The sequence below is a fragment of the Bos indicus genome, chromosome 11 (genome assembly GCF_029378745.1).
Source record: "Bos indicus isolate NIAB-ARS_2022 breed Sahiwal x Tharparkar chromosome 11, NIAB-ARS_B.indTharparkar_mat_pri_1.0, whole genome shotgun sequence".
In the NCBI taxonomy this organism is placed as follows: domain Eukaryota; kingdom Metazoa; phylum Chordata; class Mammalia; order Artiodactyla; family Bovidae; genus Bos; species Bos indicus.
This window is the reverse complement of record NC_091770.1, coordinates 104,302,666-104,318,226: the sequence shown is the minus strand read 5'-3', so window position 1 is coordinate 104,318,226 and position 15,561 is coordinate 104,302,666. Positions and strand designations below refer to the sequence as shown.

Here is a 15,561-nt window from a genome sequence, read left to right as displayed (position 1 = left end):
TGCCGGCCCCGTGCCCACCCTTGGGGCTGCAGCCGTCTGCACAGAGAACAGGAGGGTAGGGTGTGCTCCTGTCCACCGCTGAGAAGTCCCAGCAGCCTTTGGGTTGCTCTCTTCCTTCTAACAGTGCACTGGTCGTTGAGTGCTATACGTTCATTCATTCAGTCAATCATTCATTCAGTCAAACCCACCGAGCACCTGCCTAGAGACGGTGCGTCCCGGCACCTCCCAGGCCAGTGGCTCTGGGTGAGAGTTCACAGATGTGCTGGGAGCCAGGGCTGGGCCCCCCAGCTCACTGGTGATAGGAAACCGCTGGTCCCCACGCTGTGGACAGTCCCTGGGGAGACACTGACCCCAGCATTCTCTCCTGCCAGCCACCCATCAGCCGGCCGCTGTCCCGGGAGATGGACTACACGGCATACCCCTGGTGAGTGGGTCAGCGGGTCCCCTTCGTGCTGGGGGCGTGAGGTCCCTGGCTGCCCCCCGTGTCTCCAGGGTGGCTGAGCCCAGCTGCACGCGGCCCCTTCTCCCCTTCTCAGCTGTGAGTCGCTGGGAAACAGGGAGAATATTCTGTACCCCAGGCAGCTGTTTCCCTGTAACAAACAGATAGATCATCAGGTTAGAACATTAGGAGAAGGAAACCTTTTTTAAATGAGATCTTACTTGAGTATAAAATATAGAAAAGGAGTTGTGAAAGTGTTAGTCGCGCAGTTGTGTCCGACTCTTAGTGACCTCATGGACCGTAACCCGCCAGGCTCCTCTGTCCATGGACTCTCCAGGCAAGAAGACTGGAGTGGGTTGCCATTTCCCTCTCCAGGGGATCTTCCTGACCCAGGGATCAAACCAGGTCTCCTGCATTGCAGGCAGATTCTTCACCATGTGAGCCATGTATTTAAGGCCAAAAGTTATAACTGTATTTACTCACACAGTGCTTGATGAGAGAGGTGGGGCTGTTTGATGAATAAATGTGTGTGGATGTGGGAGGCGTGAGTCTCACGTGCAGGTCGGCCTGGGCTCTAGCTTTTATCACCCCGTCTGCAGGCTCACCCGCTGCCTGGGACCGGGGCTCAGCCGCCACACCCGTGTCTCTGAGACCCCAGGGTCTGTTCCCTCTAGTACACTATTCACTGCATTTGAATGTGGAGGGTGGAGGACTTGCCTGTGATTCTTCACTTGAGGCACAGAATTTCAGTTTTCTAATGAATCCATTTACAGAAGTCCCAACTCAGCCCTACAGGGAGGTGCGAATGGGGTCAGGCTTTGTTCTGGAGAAGAGATGGGCTGTGGGTGGGCTTCATTTTCATAGAGATGGAGAGAAAAGCTTCCAGACACAAAGGGTTAGAACACAAAACAAGACCCTACGTGAGCAGTTTGTGTTTTTTTCTTCTTCCTAAACAGTAAGAATTTGGAAAGGACATTTTGATCTAATGCCTTTTCCCTGAATGCCTCTTGCAGACCCTGGGTTCTGGAGGGCGAGACCCAGGTGGACTGGCTGGGTCTGGGCCCTCTTCTCGACCCTGTGCGCTGGCACGTAGATGCCCCGCCCCTGTCTCCTCTGGGCCCCGCCCACCCCTCGCCCCGCCTCCTGGGGGCGTGGCCTCGCTTCCCAGTAGGCTCTTAAGCAGTGAGTTAGAGGCCGGCTGGTTGTCCTTCAGGCCGTGTGACACAAGGCTCCGTCTCCTCCTCTGCTCCAGGTTTGCCGGAAATATGGAGAGGCAGCAGACCGACAACCTGCTCAAACCCCACGCCAGCGGGACCTACCTAATCAGGGAGCGGCCGGCGGAGGCCGAGCGCTTTGCCATAAGTATCAAGTACGTGGAGGCTGGGGATCAGGGAGACCCCTGCCCCAGTGCCCTTCTGAATCGGGCGTCCACATCCCCACCAGATCCTGGGCTTGCTGGGTGTGGCCTTGGGACGTGCCGCCCACACTGTGCACTTTAGGCATGAAAGGCTTCAGCCCACGGCCTTGGGGCTGGGATCCCCCTGCCCCGAAGCTGCCCCCTCCTGGGTCTCCTGTCTCCTCTTCAAAGGACAGAAGCTGACTGGTGGCTGGTCGCCACTGGCACAGAATGCGCCCTGGACCAGCGTCTCGGGCCAGTGAATAGAGGGCTCTGGTTTGCTGTGACCTCAGCGGGGTCAGGAGCCCCGAGCACAGTGGTCTGTGTCCAGGGAAACCCTCCTCGGGTCTGCTGGGTGGGTGCCGGTGCGAGGGGTTGGGGAGGTCCATGGCAGGGCCACTGGGTGCTTCGAGTGAGTAACAGAAGTCTGGTATCAAGTGAGTAACAAACGTCGACATGAGGGAGCAGGGAGGCCCTTTCTGTAGGAGGCAGGAGCGCCTCTGGCTGTTAGAGGCAGACAAGAACCAAGCTCAGCGGGGCCACACCCAGGTCCTGAAGACACAGCCCGCTCCCATTCTTCCGTTTCAGCTTTTGCTCTCCCCTCTATCTACACCAGCCTCCTCTACGTCTGGGCCCAGTGGGGGCTGAGGGCATGGGTGCCCCAGCAGTGGGGGCCAGTGATGACCTGAGCACTTGCCACTGGCCAGCACATGTGTGCGCACGTGTGTGTACATGTGTGAACATGTGTGAGTGCGTGTGAATGTGTGCACATGTGTGAATGTGTGCGCACATGTATGTACACAGTGTTGTGTGAACGTGTGTGCACACGTGAGAGCATGTGTGTGCATGCACGTGTGTGAATGTGTGCACACGTGTACGTGTGAATGCACATGTGTGTGCATGTGTGAATGTGCACATGTGTGCGTGTGTGCACGTGTGAACATGTGTGAACGCGTGTGAGTGCGCATGATTGGGAGTGCACACATGTATGTGCATGTGTTGTGTGAACATGTGAGCGTGTGTGCACGTGTGTGAATGTGCACATGTGTGTGAATGTGCGCACACGTGTGTACATGTGTGAATGTGCACGTGTGAACATGTGTGTGCGTGTGTGTGTCGTGAGAGCGTGTGTGAATGTGTGTGTCGTGAGAACGTGTGTGCACATGTGTGAACATGTGTGCGTGTGTGGATGTGTGCACATGTGTGTGCACGTGTGTGAACCTCCCCCTTCCCTCCCCACATTACTGAGGGGTCTGCAGGTGGTCATTCCCTGGTCATCCAGGGCAGGGTCCCACTGTACAGAATGGCTCCTGGAGGACCTCCAGGTGGGAGTGCTGCAGGTCAGGATCTGGGGAACCAGGAGGAGTTGAAACTGAAGATGAGACCCCTCACCCAAGTGGACAACCTGCCTCGGTCCCCACGGCCTTTCTAAGAGGCCCCACAAATGTTTGGGCCTGAAAACAATGCACTGGTTTTTCTAAAATGCAAAAACCAGAGGACGCCTGAAGATGTTCACTGAAAGTGACAGCTGTCCAGTGGCCTCCAGCTGGACGTAGCCTGGGCCACCCGGCACGTAGGACTGCTCTCGAGCCGAGGTCAGCTGTGCCTGCCACGGGTGATGGGCTTGGTGAGGCGTGGCCCAGTGTGGGCGGGGCCTCCCACCGCAGCAGTCTTGGCAGGGCCCCAGGAGAGCAGAGGAGCATGAGGCTTGATGGCAGGTCCGCGGCAGAGCTGTCCCTCACCTGATGGGAATTCACGGAGCACCTTCTGGGTGCTGGGCCCGCAGGGCTCTGGAGTGGGGCTCAGAGGGCCTTGTCCAAGGAGCTTGGCAGGGCGGAGGTGAGCACGCTCACTCACTTTGAATCCAGGAGAAGCAGGGTGGGGGCTGTTCCACAAGGCCCCACTGGGGAGGAGGCTGGCCAGTTTGCATACGCTTACTTAACAGCTCTTTATTCTGTCCACTGGTTTCCAGATGGTAAACCAACCTTGCATTCCTGGAATGTTGCATTTAACCATGGTGTAAAGTCCCTCTCATATGTTGTTGTGTATAGGTGTGCATATGGAGAGAGAGTCACTATAATGATGGTCTGTTGAGGATTTGTGCCTCTCTCGTCCTAGAGGATGTTGGGGTGTGGTTTTCTGTACTCGTAATGTCTTTGGCTTTGGAGTCAGCTGGCAAGGGGCGGGGTGGTATTTGGAAGGGAGGGGTACAAGCTCTCCTTTGAGGCCACATTTGAGTTGAGATCTGGGACACGAGGCAGGGTCCTGAGGGTGGCAGGAGGCTGAGCATTCCGGGCTGAGGGCGCTGCCCATGCCAGGGCCTTGAGGGCCTGTGCTGGGTGTGTCTGAGGAAGAGCCCCTTCAGGGGCGAGGGTGAGGAGGAGGAGAGTCTTAGGAGACAGTGGCACAGCTGGGGTGAGGCCACGCCCCTCAGGCCTCACGGGCTGAGGTCAGATCTCTGCCTTACAAACGGTGCTGCAGCGGAAGCCTCAGGGCGGGAGCGGGGGAGGCAGGAAGGGGGTCGCAGGGAGGGGGTCTTCCCCAGTGCAGACAGCAAGCAACATCTGGGATGGACGTCTCCGCGGGGCTGCGGGGAGGACGGGTGTGGGGCTCTGGGGCCCTAGGCCTTGGCTGACCCGGGAGTTTGGGCTTCAGACAGACCAGGTGGCCTGGTGGATGGATGGACAGACGGTCTGAGGCAGGCCCAGGCTGGGGCGGGGGAGAGGGCCAAGAGGGAGCAGCGAAGAGCAGGAGGTGTGGGCCGGGGGCCCGGGTCTTTTCTCCGGCACACGTGCAGTGAGCCCAGAGGCCTGCGGGGCTGGGGCCGCTCGGCCTGCAGTGACCACTGCGCCCGTGTGCTTGGCCAGGTTCAACGACGAGGTGAAGCACATTAAGGTGGTGGAGAAGGACAGCTGGGTCCACATCACAGAAGCCAAGAAATTTGAGAGCCTCTTGGTACGTGCGTGGTCCTGGGGAGCTCCCACTGGCCCATCCCCGAAGGTGGGAGGAGGGCCTAGGTCTCCCACTGAGGCCACCCCGGGGAGGAGCCCAGCAAGTGTCCTGCAGGCCAGGCTCCCAGTGGGGAGGGCCCAGCAAGTGTCCCCCACCGCTGGGCTAGGGGCTGCTCTTCTATGGTGGGGTCGGGGGGTGCTTCCAGTGTGAGAAAGATCCAGGAAAGCTGGTCTGTAAGGCACCTTGGGACCGGTAAGGCAGCTCCCAGGTCAGCACCTCTGTCCCCCAAACCCTGAGGTGGACAGCAGGGTCACCAGCCTCCCACAGCGCGTTCATGCCGAGCCTCTGCGGGAGCCAGAAACCGAGGCCCAGGGAGGCTGCATCCAGGTCTGGCTGCCGGCCGGCCGGACTCACGCACACGGGGCTTCCGGTGCCTGCCCCCGCCTCACCCAGAACTGTCCCGGCCCAGCCAGAAAGCCATAAATACATGAACAGTCCTCCTTAAAATGATTTAAAGTTAGACCCAGTGTTTCTTTGCTCAATCACACGTGTTGCGTGTGTGGAGACCGTCTAACCCGAGCACGTGGGCTCTCAGACGTCCCACTGTGGCCGCAGGAAAGCCCACGGTAAAAGGGAAAGTGCCCCACAACGTGCCCCCAACCCTGACGTTCTTGTTTCAGGGTGAGTCCCCCCAGCCTGGAGTGGAGCCCAGGCGTGGTTTATGGGTTCCTTTTCCAGACAATGCCACTGTTCACATGGACCCAACCTTAGTTTACCTCTGGGCACAGTGAACACTCACCAGGGGGACGGCCCTCTCTCTTCCAGCCCCGCTGTAGCTGCACGGCACTCAGTCACGTGGATATGCTGTGCATTCTAGAAGCACTTCCCTGCTGTTGGGTGGGTGGGGGTTTCTGATTTTTTCCTGTTGTGAAGAGTGTTGCAGGGCGTGTCTGTGGCCATCCATCCTGGCCTTCTTCCCGCGGCTCTTCCTTTAGAAATGTTTGGGAGAGAAATTGCAGGATCAAAAGTCTTTGCCATACTGACCGCGCCCCGCCCCCTGTCTGGGAGCTGAGGTCGGGGGCGGCTAGGAGGAGGGGCAGAGGCGGGGCAGGGCTCCCGGGAGGACTGCCTGGAGGCGGAGGCAGCAGTGCCACGTGCATCCTGCAGGAGCTGGTGGAGTACTACCAGTACCACTCGCTCAAGGAGAGCTTCAAGCAGCTGGACACCACACTCAAGTACCCATACAAGGCCTGGGAACGCACAGCCTCCAGGGCCTCCAGCCGCTCCCCAGGTAACGCCCCTTCCAGGAAGGCTTCCGGTGGACCTCCCTGACCTAGGCCCGAGCCCCTTCCCGATTCCCGCCCCTGGGAGGGGTGGCCCAGGTCCCCCAGCTCTTCGCCAGCACCGTGCCTAGCCAGGGTGCCCGGGCAGCCCCGTGTGACCGGTCGGGAGTGCCAGCTCTGAATCGCTGCTCCAAACCTCGGTGCCTCTGCCTGGAGGTCAGCATGGGGAGGGAGCCGGGGCAGGTCCCTTCTGTCCCCAGATCCATCCCTGTGCCCCACCCCCCTCCCCCACCCCCTCCCAGGGAACCCGACTGCCAGGGAGCCAGAGCTGGGACCTCGACTTGGGAATGGGGCTGCCTGGCACAGACAGGGCCCAGCTGGATAGACAGGCAAGGTGGGCCCGGGGCTCCATCTTGGAGCCACTCTGCTTCGTCCCGCTGCAGGGGCTCGTAGAACCACAGGGCCCCCCACCCCGGGCAGAGCAGGCCAGAGAGGAAGCCAGGCCTTCAGTGGGCGCCTCCTGAGCTCAGTGCGGGGCTGGGCCCTTCAGCAAGCGCCTCCTGAGTGCAGGCGGAAGGCTGGGATCTCTGCACGTGTCCTTTCCTGCGTCCCTGCTCCAGCCTGCCTGCTGGGAGGAGGTGGTCCAGGACACAGGTGCTGGGGGCGGGGGTGAGGGCAGCTGTGTCCATGCCCAGGTGGGCCTCAAGACTCCAGCTGCCCTCCTGGCGCCCTGGGTAGGCTCCCCCCCAATCCCTGCTGCCTGTGACTGCGTGTGGATGCCCCCAGCTCCCCTTTTCACCTTCTCTCTCGCCTCTTTGCAGCTTCCTGCGCTTCCTACAACTTTTCTTTTCTCAGTCCTCAGGGCCTCGGCCTTGCTTCTCAGGGCTCCTCCACACCCTTCTGGTCAGGTACCGCTGCTGCTTGGGGGCGTGGGGGGCCCGGCCTGCCGCCAGCCGACCCACAGCCCCAGCCTGACCGTGTCCACAGCCACTGCAGCCGGGGCGGGGCAGGGCAGGGAAGCTGGACGCTGGCGGGGGTGGGAGGGGGGTTGCTGCCGCTCCTGTGGACACTGTTGGGCTCGGCCCTGCCCTCGCCTTTGAATCGCTCACCCCCATGACCCCTCCCCAGCTCATCAGCCAGTGCCCCCTACTGCTTCCTGGGAGCTTGGCCTCTGATAGCAGCAAACGGCCCAGCGGCCCCCTTGAGGGAGGTGGGAGCAGATCGGGGTGGGCCCCGCTCAGCAACAGTAAGGAGGACTTGTGGGACTCGGTGCAGAGGGACAGTCCTGACTGGCCCTGACCGCTCAGCCCGCTGCTGCCAGAGTCAGAGCCCACCAAGCAGCTGTTTGTGCAACGTCCCCCCCTCGTGTCCATTGCCACCTGTCCATCAGGACTCCCGGGTCCCAGGCCACGCTGGTCCAGCCCGGTGTCCAGTTTGGTTTGGGGTTGGACACCAGTGCCCTGGGGTCCACGTCCAGGCCCTTGTCAGGGTGACAGCTGGGGCTGGGCAGCGGTCACCGTGCAGTCCACTCATGTGTTTCCCAGACGCTGGGCACGTGGGAAGGCCCTCAGAGAGCTGTGATGGCCCCCAGCGCGGGTGGTGAAGCTCTGGCTCCAGCCCGGTGCGGCTCACATGGCCCACATGCCTGCAGCCTGGGCACCCCCAGAGGACTGAGGGGCCCTGGGATTGGAGCCTGGTCTGTCCCTCTGGTGTCTTTGTGCTTGATAGCCTCCTCTGCGGGCACAAGGCCGGGCCCCGGGGGAGAGACCCAGCTCAGTCTGAGGACCCCCACCCTGGAGGCCCTGACGTCACCGTGTGACGCCGCCCATCTCCCCCAGCAGTGTTCACACCCCGTGTCATCGGCACGGCCGTGGCCAGGTACAACTTCGCCGCCCGCGACCTGCGGGAGCTCTCGCTGCGGGAAGGTGACGTGGTGAAGATATACAGCCGCATCGGCGGGGACCAGGGCTGGTGGAAGGGCGAGACCAGCGGCCGGGTGAGTGGGGAGGCCTGGCCCTGGCCCCAGTCGGAGACCCCAGCTCACGCTGGGGCTGGGGGAGTCAGGGCTCCGGCTGACACCAAGCACCACCCTGCCCAACCCTGTGCCCTCTGACCTCGCCTGGAAGACTTAGTGTCCACAGGCTCCGCGAGCTGGGGTCACGTTGTGAGGAAGCGACTTCCTGGCTCAGATCTGGACCCCGGCTGGTCTGACCCTGTGTCCATACTCAGCCCTATTCTGGGGTCCGTCGTGGTGAAGGCAGAGACAGATGTTGGGTGCAGTCTTCAAGTCACGTGCTTGTGCCCGACCCTCTTTGCAGGCAGGTTGCCTCGGGACTGAGAGCAGAGCCTGGGTGCCGTCACTGGGTTCCTGCCATTCCTTAAGACTCCGTTTACACCTTGATATGGGAAGGGACGCATAGTGTCCCCACGCAGCCTGCGACTCAGACCCGTGGCTCCTTATCCCGGTACCCTGTCTGGCCTCCCTGGCTTTGAACGGTTCCATTGGCATTCACCCAACAGGGTACCTGAGCTCCACAAACCACTGATTCGGAAACGTCCAGCTTTTGGGGGGCTGCAGCTGCCCATAGATGTGGCCAGACTTGGCTCCCGTCACTCACCGTTCCATTGCCAGGTGGAGAAAACTGGTCTGCCTTCACCTGGCATGTTGTCTGCCCTTGGAGACCCCTGGGTCTGACCCTGTTTCCATCTGACAGCCCTTCAGAAGTATGAGGCCACTGAGTTCTAGGCAGTTGACCTAGAGGGCTGGGACCACTAGCTGTCAAGTGTTGAGAGGCACCTGGAGCTTCATAAGCACACACCTGGGCCTTCACTTGAGTACTTGGTTCAGGTGATATCTGCTGAGTTTCTGCACTATAAATGAGCTGTAATTAATAAGTAACATGCAGGATAATACTTTGAAATCAGATAAATAGCCTATTCCTCATCAAACTTTCACCTACTGGTTTTATCATTCATTGATTAATTTTGCCTATTCAGTTATTTCTATCGTGGTAGAAAATAGTGATCTTCTGTCTTTTCTTTGACACTTCTTGGTGGGCATTCTACTGAAAGAAAAGGCTTTCACGTCTCTACTTGGTCGTTCCCGCCCCTTGCCCCAAGAATCAGCCATCTGTCCACCAAGACCTGCTTCCTTTCTGTGAGCTATTGTATTGAGTTCATTTTTGCAGAGTATTTTTACTGGAACTAGAGTTCTAGGCTGCAGGTCTTTTATTTCCGCACTTTGAGGATGTCTTTCCATCGTCCCCAGTCTGCCATCATTTCTGTATAAAAGTCTGTCAACATTCTTATGGTGGTTCCTTTGCAAGAAACGGGGCTCCATGTGGGGGAAAAAAAAATCTTTGCTTTTCATCAGTTTTACCAGAATGTGCCTGTGGGTGTTTTTTTTTTTTTTTTCCTGTATTTACTCTGAGATTTGCGGAGCTTTCCGAATGTGTGGCTTTACATTCTTCATCTGTTTTGGACATTTTTCAGCTATTCTGTCTGCTGCATTTTCTCTCTTCTCTTTCTGGGGCTCTGCTCGCAAGTCTTTCCCACCGTGCTGTTGTTCGGTCCCTGAGCTGCGTCTGACTCTGCAACCCCGTGGCCCGCAGCGCGCCAGCCCCCGTGGCCCGTGTGTGACTCGCGTGGTCTCTGTGGTTTTCATCCATTTCCCTGGTTTCCCATCTCGTTCCTTTTTGTTGGCTGACCCTCCAGTGTCTTCTGTTTTGTCTCTTCTGCTCTGTATTTCAATCATTATGTTTTCAGTTCTGGGATTTCTATTTGATTTCTGATTTCAGTTCTCTGGTAAGATTTTCTGCTTTTTCGTCAGTGTTCTGAAGCAGACAAGTGGGGGTTACTTACATTTCCTAACGGATGACCCCAGTGTCTGGATTCCCTGTAGATTTGCCTCTGCCATCTGCGTTTTATCAAAGCTTCTGTCACTTGGGCCTGATTAAATGCCAAGCTCGTGCATAAAGCACTGCAGAGGCTCTGGATGGATGCTGTTTTCCTCTGGAGAGGGTTTAACTTTTTGTTGTTGCTGGCAGTTCGCTGGTGGGCAGGCTGTCTGGAGCTGCTTGGGGCTGGTGCATTCCAGGGTCATCACTACCCCTGGGCCTTGGCTCTGCTAGGTTTTTTCCTCTTCTCCAGGGCCTGTCTCAGGACAGGCCTGCCTTAGAACAACAGCCTTTTAAAGAATCCCCCAACTCCACAAGCCTCCACTCACCCTCATCCTTCACACACACTTCCCGATAGCTTCCCTGACTGCTCAGTTGGTAAAGAATCCACCTGCGATTCAGGAGACCCCGGTTCAGTTCCTGGGTCAGGAAGATCCACTGGAGAAGGGATAGGAAACCCACTTCAGTACTCTCGGGCTTCCCTTGTGGCTCAGCTGGTAAAGTATCCACCTGCAATGCAGGAGACCTGGGTTCGATCCCTGAGTTGGGAAGATCCCCTGGAGAAGGGAAAGGCCACCCACTCCAGTATTCTGACCTGGAGCATTCCATGAACTGTATAGTCCATGGGGTCGCAAAGAGTCGGACATGACTGAGCGACTTTCACTTTCTTCACACAAACACTTACATGAGTCTGACATTGTTTTCAGGTCGGCTGGTTTCCTTCAACGTATGTAGAAGAGGAGGGCGTCCAGTGACAGCAAGATCACGGACAGGACTCGCGGATTTTCTTGGAAGAGTTGCTCCAGCGATGAAGTCTGTCTCTAGTTCTGCAACTCAGAGGGGAAATGCCCGCCAACCTTCCAGTCTTCAACAGCCCGTGGGGATGGGGAGGGGGTTCAGAACCTACATGTGATCTGTCCTGCCATCAGTCTGCCCTTGGTGGCCTGTCCTGGGTACGCTGCTTGTACATAGAGAAAATCTGGGCCAGCCCTGGGTGCCAAGGAGAAGGAGTGCCCATGGGTGGCATCCTGAGCCAGGCTCTGGGTGACAGCTGAGGCCAGAGCACACCTTGCCCCTGTCCTGTCAAGATGGCCTTCAGGAGCTTGGGTTTGAAAAGCAGGTGCCATCCAGGGAGGGCTGGGCTCCACGGAGGGGACCTTCCCCTGACCCCTTCCATTCAGCCTCTGGACCCTCAGCCCTCCTGCATCCTACTGCTCCCAGGGGGAGGCTTCAGGCCTTGAGAAGCAGAAGGGGCCAGAGCAGGCTGCTGTGCCTGGGGACAGAAGGGGTCATCGCCAGGGCCTGTGCAGCCCCTCGGGCTCCCCCGTCCCTCTGCACCAGGGGTGTGGAGAGACCCCCCCCAGGGAGGCCCCCTGTCTCAGGCGGGAGCCTTAGGAACGATGAAGCTGCCAGCCCTGCTCCCCAGTCACAGGTACTGTCTCTGCCCAGAATCCTTGGTGTGTGTCTGTCCTGTCCTGCTGCCGGTGGGTACATGGTTTATAAATGCTGACGAGGGCGGGAAGCAAATGGAGTTTGCTGCTCACTTGGTCTCTGCTGCTCACACTCCTCTCCAGAAGGATGCCCCACCCCACCCCCCACTGCCCCCGAGCAGGCTGGGGCCTGCTGCGTCTCCCACATCCTGCCAGGTGGCCACTGAAAGTCTGCCCAGCCTTTGCACAGATGTTGGTTCTAGCCCTTGGCAAGTCTTCCAAGACTCCTGCAGCCCGTGAAATGGGGCCTGTGGCCAGCCCTGAATAAGTGCTCTTGGGGGTGACTCCACCCCCTGGACTTCCCCCTCCTCGCTCCTCCTGGCCCTTGACCTCTGGCTGGCTTTGCCAGTCCCCATCCTCTCAGCCTGGATGTTGCATGAGTCCCAGCAACGCTGTCTCCTCCCAGCTCTGTGCCAAAGCTGCTGCTGCAGCCTGGGCTTTGTGGGTCCCCCTTTCCCAGGGCTCAGCTGCACAAGGTCGGCCATTGCCGAGGCTGGGCCCTGCTGGGGTGGGTGCTGGTGGCCACCCAGCACCCTGGGGTTCCTCGGAGGTCAGCCTCATAATCTCCAGGCTTGGCTGGCACAGCAGCCTTCTGGCTTGGGGAGGAAGTGGGGAGGGGTCTCAGAGGGCGTGTAGCAAGCAGGAGGCAGAAGGCAGCCAGCAGAGGCTTGGGGAGTGAGGGTGACAGGATTGTGTTTGGGGTGGTGGGCAAGGGAGGGGTGGGGAGGAAGAATTTTTCATGGAGAAAGCAGACCCGAAACTTGTCATCAGGGCGCACCCAGCACTTTGCACGTGGCCTCTGCTCAGCTGGCCCAGCCGCCAGCCACGATGGGAGGGGAGGAGACCAGCTGCCCTCGTCGTGTTTACAGTTGTCGGGAAGGTTTTGGTTTTTGTTATTGTTGTTGGGGTTTTGTTTTGTTTCATTGTTGTTTTTTGTTTTTTTTTTTTTTTTGGTTTGGCTTGTTTGCTTTTTAAGAGAGGGGAAAAAAAAAGTTTGTAATTATTTCCTCCAAAGCTCCCATTATATATCTGTGAATAATAAGGAAGAGATTTTATAATAGCAGAAAGTAATGTATATTTGGAGGTCATCGTGAAACAGGGCGTGGTGGCAACGAACGACACTGAGAGAACCCCGCGTGGAAGCCCGGCTCTCAGAGAACCCCGCGTGGGAGCCCGGCTCTCAGAGAACCCCGTGTGGAAGCCTGGCTCTCGTGACTGTTCTGCTTCGGTTTTGTTTGTCTGGAGACTCGTCTCAGTTGGGTTAGTTTTCGCACTGCTGGCAGCAGGAAAGGAGAGGACTGGACTCAGGCTGGGATGCGGGTAATTTCGGCATGACACGGACCACCTCTTGGGGGGGCTTCGGAGCTGGGACCTGAGATTAGCTGTGAACCCTTAGGAGCCCGATGCATGCAGGTCAGGGGTCTGAGGGTCCTGCTGCTGGCGGTGACCCCAAACAGAAGACAGACTGTACATTTGCCAATAGGTTTTTTCAGACCACGGTTTCTACTGCAAATAAACCTGAGTTCTTTTCTGCAGGAGTGGCTGGCCTTTTGTGCTGGGGAGGAGGGCGTGGCTGGATTCCTCTGTCTGTGTCCAGAAGGTTCTACCCATCTGAATACTGTTGGCCCAGGGGTGGTGGCCTGGGTCAGACGTGTGCCTTGGGGTGACAGCCTCAGGCACAGGCTGGGGGTCTGGAGGGATAATAATGCTGGGCCACCAACCAGGTGTCTCCAGGCTGGCCCAGGTCACAGGTTTCCTGTGCAGCGTCCTGTGACCCCTCCAGCAGCTCTCAGAGGTGGCCATCTCTTCCTCTGGATGGGATTCAAACCCCAGCCCTGCTACTTGGGTGTGTCCTTCATGTTCTGAGCCTGTTTCTTTATATATACATGTTGGAGATAAAACACAGTTTCTCCGGAGGGTAACTGTGGCCTGTGACCAGAGAAAGTCAGAATAGTACAGCCTAGACCTATTCTTCCCTTATGGGGATGGAGTCTAGAGGCAGTGATGCAGGGTGGCTTGGTGCCCCCACCCCCAGACTCCTCTCATCTTCAGCATATACTTCCCTCTTCGTAGTTACCTCATGGTCCAAGGTGGCTGCTAGAGCTCCTGCCATCAAGGCCTTGAGCAGACACAGAAGCTGACACAGCACTCCCCCTTATCCTGCTCACATGCTTGGGCATATGGCCACCCCTGGCAGCACTGGAGGCTGCTGATGCAGGTCCTGGGCTGGGTGTACAGCCTGGAGAATGTTGGGTTCTGCTGCTGCAGAGACGTAACCAGACAGGCCCCACCTCGGGGTGGTAAGGGTCACTCGGAGTCTAGAGCATATTGGGTGCTCAGCAGGTGTCAGGTTTTCTTATAAACCAAGGAGGCGAGCGCAGGTGTTTGAGGTGACACAGCTGGAGAGAATGGGAGGTTGCCCCCGTCTCTGGTCTCCAGGACCTGGCTCAGACTGGTACCCTGACAACCTGACGGGGGGCCAGCCCCTCTCTGAGAATCTCTCAGGTCTTGAGAGTCCCTTGGACTGCAAGGAGATCCAACCAGTCCATTCTAAAGGAGATCAGTCCTGGGTGTTCATTGGAAGAACTGATGTTGAAGCTGAAACTCCAATACTTTGGCCACCTGATGCAAAGAACTGACTCATTTGAAAAGACCCTGATGCTGGGAAAGATTGAAGGTAGGAGGAGAAGGGCACGACAGAGGATGAGATGGTTGGATGGCATCACCAACACAATGGACATGGGTTTGGGTAGATTCTGGCAGTTAGTGATGGACAGGGCGGCCTGGCATGCTGCAGTTCATGGGGTCGCAAAGAGTCGGACACAACTCAGCGACTGAACTGAATCCCCCAAGAGGCCCAGCGGTTCCCACACCGTCTCCCGACTGCAGCCTCTAGTTCTGAGTTCTCATGTCCACACGTGGTGAGGGAACGGCCTGGACCCTCACTGACCAGCCCCTGGGCCAGCACTCAATTGTCCCGAGCAGGGGCCAAGCGAGCTTGGAGAGCCCTGGAGAGAGCCCCTGGCCGTCTGAGGGCAGCTGTGGGTGAACCTGGGCACCGGGGCTGAGGGGCCTTGGGGAGGGCACTGGCAGCGTCTGCCAAGGGGTCCTGACCGGAAAAGGGTGGGAAGCTCCCGCCCTGCTGGAGGGGCTGTGTGTGGGCAGGATGGAGGCCAGCACGGAGCAGGGCCTGCCTGCCCCAGGTCGCCCCAGAAGCAGCCAGGAGCAGTGCACTCCATCGTCGAGGGCGGGCCGCCCGTGGTTATCCTGACAACCGCAGACTCCCCTCGGGCGGGGCCACTGTGGAGCCCACTGTGTCCACAGACGGAGAAACACCTGCTGAGCGAAAGATGGAAACAGCCCATTTCTGAGGCTAGGCGGACGCCCGCCGCTCCTGTTCCCCCACCCCCAGCACAGGAGCCCACAGAAGACAGTGGGAGGCTGAGCTTGAAAGAAGGGGCCTGTCCGGAAAGGAGCCCGGAGCAGAGCGGCCGCTGGGAGCCCGCGCCGGGGCAGCCTGTCGGCTCTCCGGCCGTCTGGGGTTGGGACATCATGACATCAGCCACAGGTCCTACAGGCCAGGAGCCAGAGGTGGAGCCCAGCATAAAGCCGAGATCTCAGATAAGTGCCCCATCATGAAAAGGAAAGTAACGCACGTGGACACAAACAAGATTGCAGACGAAGACGGATATTTTCATGTGCTTTTTAAACTTTCCAGAAGCAAAAGGATGCATGAACCCAGAATGGCTAACCCTGGGCTTCACAGATAAAATGAAAACCCCCTGGGTAGCAAGCAGAAGGTGAAGTGCCTGATGGGGAGAACAGCTTGGGTTTGCCCTAGACTTCCACTGGTCACCGTGCCCAAGGCTTCGTGCTTGCCAAGTCTTCCAGGCATAAGGCAGCAAGTAGACTATTTCCAACCCTCCACTCACCTCAGGGGCTGGCCTGTGTGGGATCACTGCCTGGACCAATGTCCAGGGGCCGACCCGGTGCCCGATGAGTGGGAAAGTTCACCCCAGGATTGGGGGTGGGGAGCATGTTGAACCTCTGTCTGCAGAAACACATCAAACAAAGGGAAGATTTGGTTACAGAACCTAATACAGTG

The 15,561-nt window shown here is 58.2% G+C and overlaps 1 protein-coding gene across 8 annotated transcripts in view; it reads left to right on the top strand.

Moving 5' to 3' along the window:
• The window catches only part of VAV2 (vav guanine nucleotide exchange factor 2), a 186,033-nt gene extending 173,042 nt beyond the window's left edge, over positions 1–12,991 (top strand). For 3 of the 8 annotated variants that reach the window (XM_070799645.1, XM_070799647.1, XM_070799653.1), the window contains 7 exons: positions 372–424; positions 1,692–1,808; positions 4,703–4,790; positions 5,955–6,078; positions 6,892–6,978; positions 7,909–8,066; positions 10,674–12,991. In XM_070799645.1, coding sequence (XP_070655746.1) covers positions 372–424; positions 1,692–1,808; positions 4,703–4,790; positions 5,955–6,078; positions 6,892–6,978; positions 7,909–8,066; positions 10,674–10,721 — 675 coding nt within the window. In that variant the 3' untranslated portion in view covers positions 10,722–12,991. The remainder of the gene's footprint in view (positions 1–371; positions 425–1,691; positions 1,809–4,702; positions 4,791–5,954; positions 6,079–6,891; positions 6,979–7,908; positions 8,067–10,673) is intronic. The other 5 variants (XM_070799646.1, XM_070799648.1, XM_070799650.1 and 2 more) reach the window with 3 other exon arrangements.
• Positions 12,992–15,561: the final 2,570 nt, after the last annotated feature.